Raw genomic sequence first — 3,482 nt, 5'->3', positions numbered from 1 at the left:
TACTATTCCCACTAAGTCAAAAGGCATTTGTATTTCTACTGAAATGGTTTTTTTTACTTTTTGATATAATAAGGAGTCTCCAGACGAGGGGATCTTGGATAAAGTTGTCTGTCGAAATCTTCTTTCCAATCATTATTCGAATTCACTTAGGTATGTTCATTTTTATGATTGTTTAGAAGAGTAAGTGGGGCTGTTTATTGTCATTTTTTTGGTCGCTTTTTTGTATTTTTAGTTTTTCTACGTGTTTAGAACCCGGTTTGTGATTTTTGTGAAAGTTTTTACAAGTTTGGATTTTTTTCCGATTTTTTCATTGGAATTTTATATCGAGAAATATTGGAATATAAAAAGGTTGATTATGTATTTTAGTTCTAGTCGAATAATAATTTTGAGTTTATTTTACAAGTCCAGAAGCCCTTGTTGAGGTTCCTCTTAAAATTTATTCCAATTATGGTGAATTTATGAAAGATGCATTTTAGATGGAGATTGGTGATGCATTTGATTCAGTCTTATTTCAAGAATGTATAATTCTATTGAATACTTTCGTCTGCATTAGTGAGGGTAATTTAATATAAACGCATTGCAAAGCAAATTCACTAAATAAGTTAAGCATTTGGCACTTTTTTGTGCAGTTAAGCATGTTGCAGATTAAAGTGTTTATTTTTTATGTAAAATTATATTTATGTGGGAACGGGTCAATTTATTATAGTGGATGATGAACGAGCTGGTTATTCAAATATTTTTCAAATTTAGAGTTGAAATCGTTGGTCCAACTCATAACACGTTTTTGGAAAAGCAGGCCTATTCTAGAAGCGACGTTAGATTTGATATCTCTATTAAAATTTTTTTGGACCTTTGGTTGTGACACACTTGTCGAATTGTCCGAGTCTCTTCTGACTATCGACTACGACGACAAAACACCTGCCACATTGAGTATACGAAAACGTATTTTAGTTCAACTGATAAGGTTTCATTCCTTTTAAGAGTTTAGTATTTATGTCGGATTTTCTCTAGTCAACTCGCCTAAGACTTTCACGAGACTCGACGAGATGGCAAAAAATGCTATTTATTGGTACCTCCGTGTTCCCGCATCAGTCTCATATCCACTTCTGACGAGGTTTTGTAGATTAATTCACTAAAGGGACACATTTGAATCATTTTACAAGACTTTGTGTGATTTGTTAGTTAAAGGTTCGAGTATGGTCAACGGAACTTCTGAATGGATTTTACTTGCGTCTACATTTTCTACATTGGTGGATATACTTCGAAATCAGAGAACTGATCGATATTGGAATTCACTTGTTGTCATTCTCATACGCCAAAGTCGACGTGTAGTGGCTTCCTTTCGACGAAATTTTCTTGCTGAACATCAAATTTCGTACTTTTATGACGCCTCGAGTCCTCAAAATTCAGTGCTTACTTCTTTTCAGAAAACAGCTCGCCGACTCCACCATCTATGTGCACATTCAAAGGTTTGAATTGAATTCCCTAATCAGTTAATTCGTGATAAAAAGTTATCGATCTATGTTCCATCGATGAAGAAGGAGTTAGAAGCATTTTTGGTTGATGTTAAACGAATATTCATCAAAGCTTCATCAGTCGGGGCTTTTTCTGTCGGAAATCTTAAACATCGGAGTATTTTTAATGGAGATGTTATACCATCGCAAATCCTTTCTGACGAATTCGGGGATAGTCACAGTCCGGAGACCCAAGAAACCGATGTTTAATAACTTTTTTTCATATTAAATACTTTTTGTTATTTCTTTGAAGAAATGAGAATTAACAGGAAAATGAAATAAATGAATCTTCCTTATTAAACTGGGTACCTGGCAAGCAGAAGGAGAAACAATCATCGGGAACGGACATTTTTTTCAACGCATATCAATAGCCATCTTGCGTGGGAATTGCCATTCCATCTTATTCTCTGCTGCTAATTAAATATTTATTAACACTTTTTGATAAAAAGTATCCTCATCAATGAAAGAAATATTCGTTTTTATAATTTATTTACTGATTATAAATTTGATATTTTTATATGGCAAAGATCTATTATAGACAAAATTTACGGCTAAATATTGCGGTTTAGTTTTCTCGATGGTTGTTATTTTATTTTAATTTTTTTTCTTTATCCCTCCTTTTATATCTTTTAACAAGGTGAGGAACTTTTTACGATGTAAATCTTAGATGATTACACTAAGGTTCATTAAAAAAAGTTTTTATTCTCAATTTATTATATCAAGAATGAAAAATAATTTATCCAGTTTATTTATTACAGAGAAGTCTGTTCAAGCTATTCCCGAAATGCAAAATACAACCACCGTGGACTCATTTTTAGTTGAACAGTTTGATTTTAGTAGTTCACCTGTTAATACCAATTATCTCAAAAAGTTCTCAACTCCAGATATTTTCGACTATAGTTTTTTGTCATCACCAATTGAAGATGAAATATTCTCAAGTCACGAATCTCCTTCTTTCAATCAGTTTAACTCGACTAACATTCAACCCGATATTTATTCTTCTGGAAACGGCCAGTCTTTTTTTAATTGTTCGAATACTAAAACAAAGGATTGTACATTTGAGCCAGAATGCAAGTCAGCTGCTATTCTTAAAAATAATGAAAACATTGAAGTAGAAGAAAATTGTTATTATCAAAATTATATTAAAAGATTGACTCAGAATCGTGATGCCTCTTTCCGATATCGCAATCGTCGAAAAAATATTATAAATAATCAGTGTCAGCAGTTAAAAGCCATGAAAAAACGTCTTTTCGAGATTGAAAATCAACATAATGCTGTAAATTTGGAAATAGCTAATTTTGAAACAAAAATCCAAAATATAATTGCTTATCAGTCTATGTATATTCAACCGCACAATTTTTATCAATAATCTAATTAACATTACTTAATGCCCTTTAAACTACTAACAATATTGTTAATTTGTTTTTTTAATATATATAAATGAGGTATCAAAAAAATAACATGTCTATAATCCTCCTGAATGAAAAAATGACTAAGACCAAAATCTTTGACAAATGGGAATTATAGGAAAAACACGTCTTTGCAAGGGTGTGTCCTTGATGACCGAATCTAGTGGTATCTTTGACATCTGCAACACGTTCAATGATACAGTAACCCATTTCTCTGACTGGAGGACAGGTAAGGTAGATAAAGTGTATTAGCGGACAGCTGGGACGTGGATTGAGGAACGTCTTTCTTTTAATTAAGAGAATTCTTACTAAAGTACACGACACTTGGTGAGTCAAGTGTATTCCAAAGGAAAGCTGCCATCTTTGTTAAAAATCTTCGTGGTACACATTTAGGGATCATAAAAGTTAATGTGAAGAAATTTATTAAAATTTGAACGGAATCCCTAATTAAAAAGATCAACTTGAAAATCCTTCATAAAAATTTTTGCAGCCTGGATAACCCGCACATTGACGATTTGTCGTCAACTTGGGTGAAATATGGAAATAACACTCGTTCCAG

At 32.4% G+C, this 3,482-nt stretch overlaps 1 protein-coding gene across 1 annotated transcript; it reads left to right on the top strand.

Annotated features, from left to right (window-relative positions):
- Positions 1–2,100: 2,100 nt before the first annotated feature.
- LOC115228046 lies at positions 2,101–2,901 on the top strand. Its single transcript, XM_029798722.1, has 2 exons — positions 2,101–2,151; positions 2,182–2,901. Exon 2 carries the CDS (start codon positions 2,182–2,184, stop codon positions 2,881–2,883), a length of 702 nt encoding a protein of 233 aa, XP_029654582.1. The 5' UTR covers positions 2,101–2,151; the 3' UTR covers positions 2,884–2,901.
- The last annotated feature ends 581 nt before the right edge of the window (positions 2,902–3,482 follow it).

This window comes from Octopus sinensis, unplaced genomic scaffold, assembly GCF_006345805.1.
Source record: "Octopus sinensis unplaced genomic scaffold, ASM634580v1 Contig09277, whole genome shotgun sequence".
Lineage (NCBI taxonomy): Eukaryota > Metazoa > Mollusca > Cephalopoda > Octopoda > Octopodidae > Octopus > Octopus sinensis.
The sequence above is the reverse complement of the archived record's forward strand: the minus strand, read 5'-3'. Positions and strand labels throughout refer to the sequence as shown.

Coding starts and splice junctions, on each gene's coding strand:
- LOC115228046 (XM_029798722.1), top strand. CDS start 2,182: ATGATTACACTAAGGTTCATTAAAAAAAGTTTTTATTCTCAATTTATT.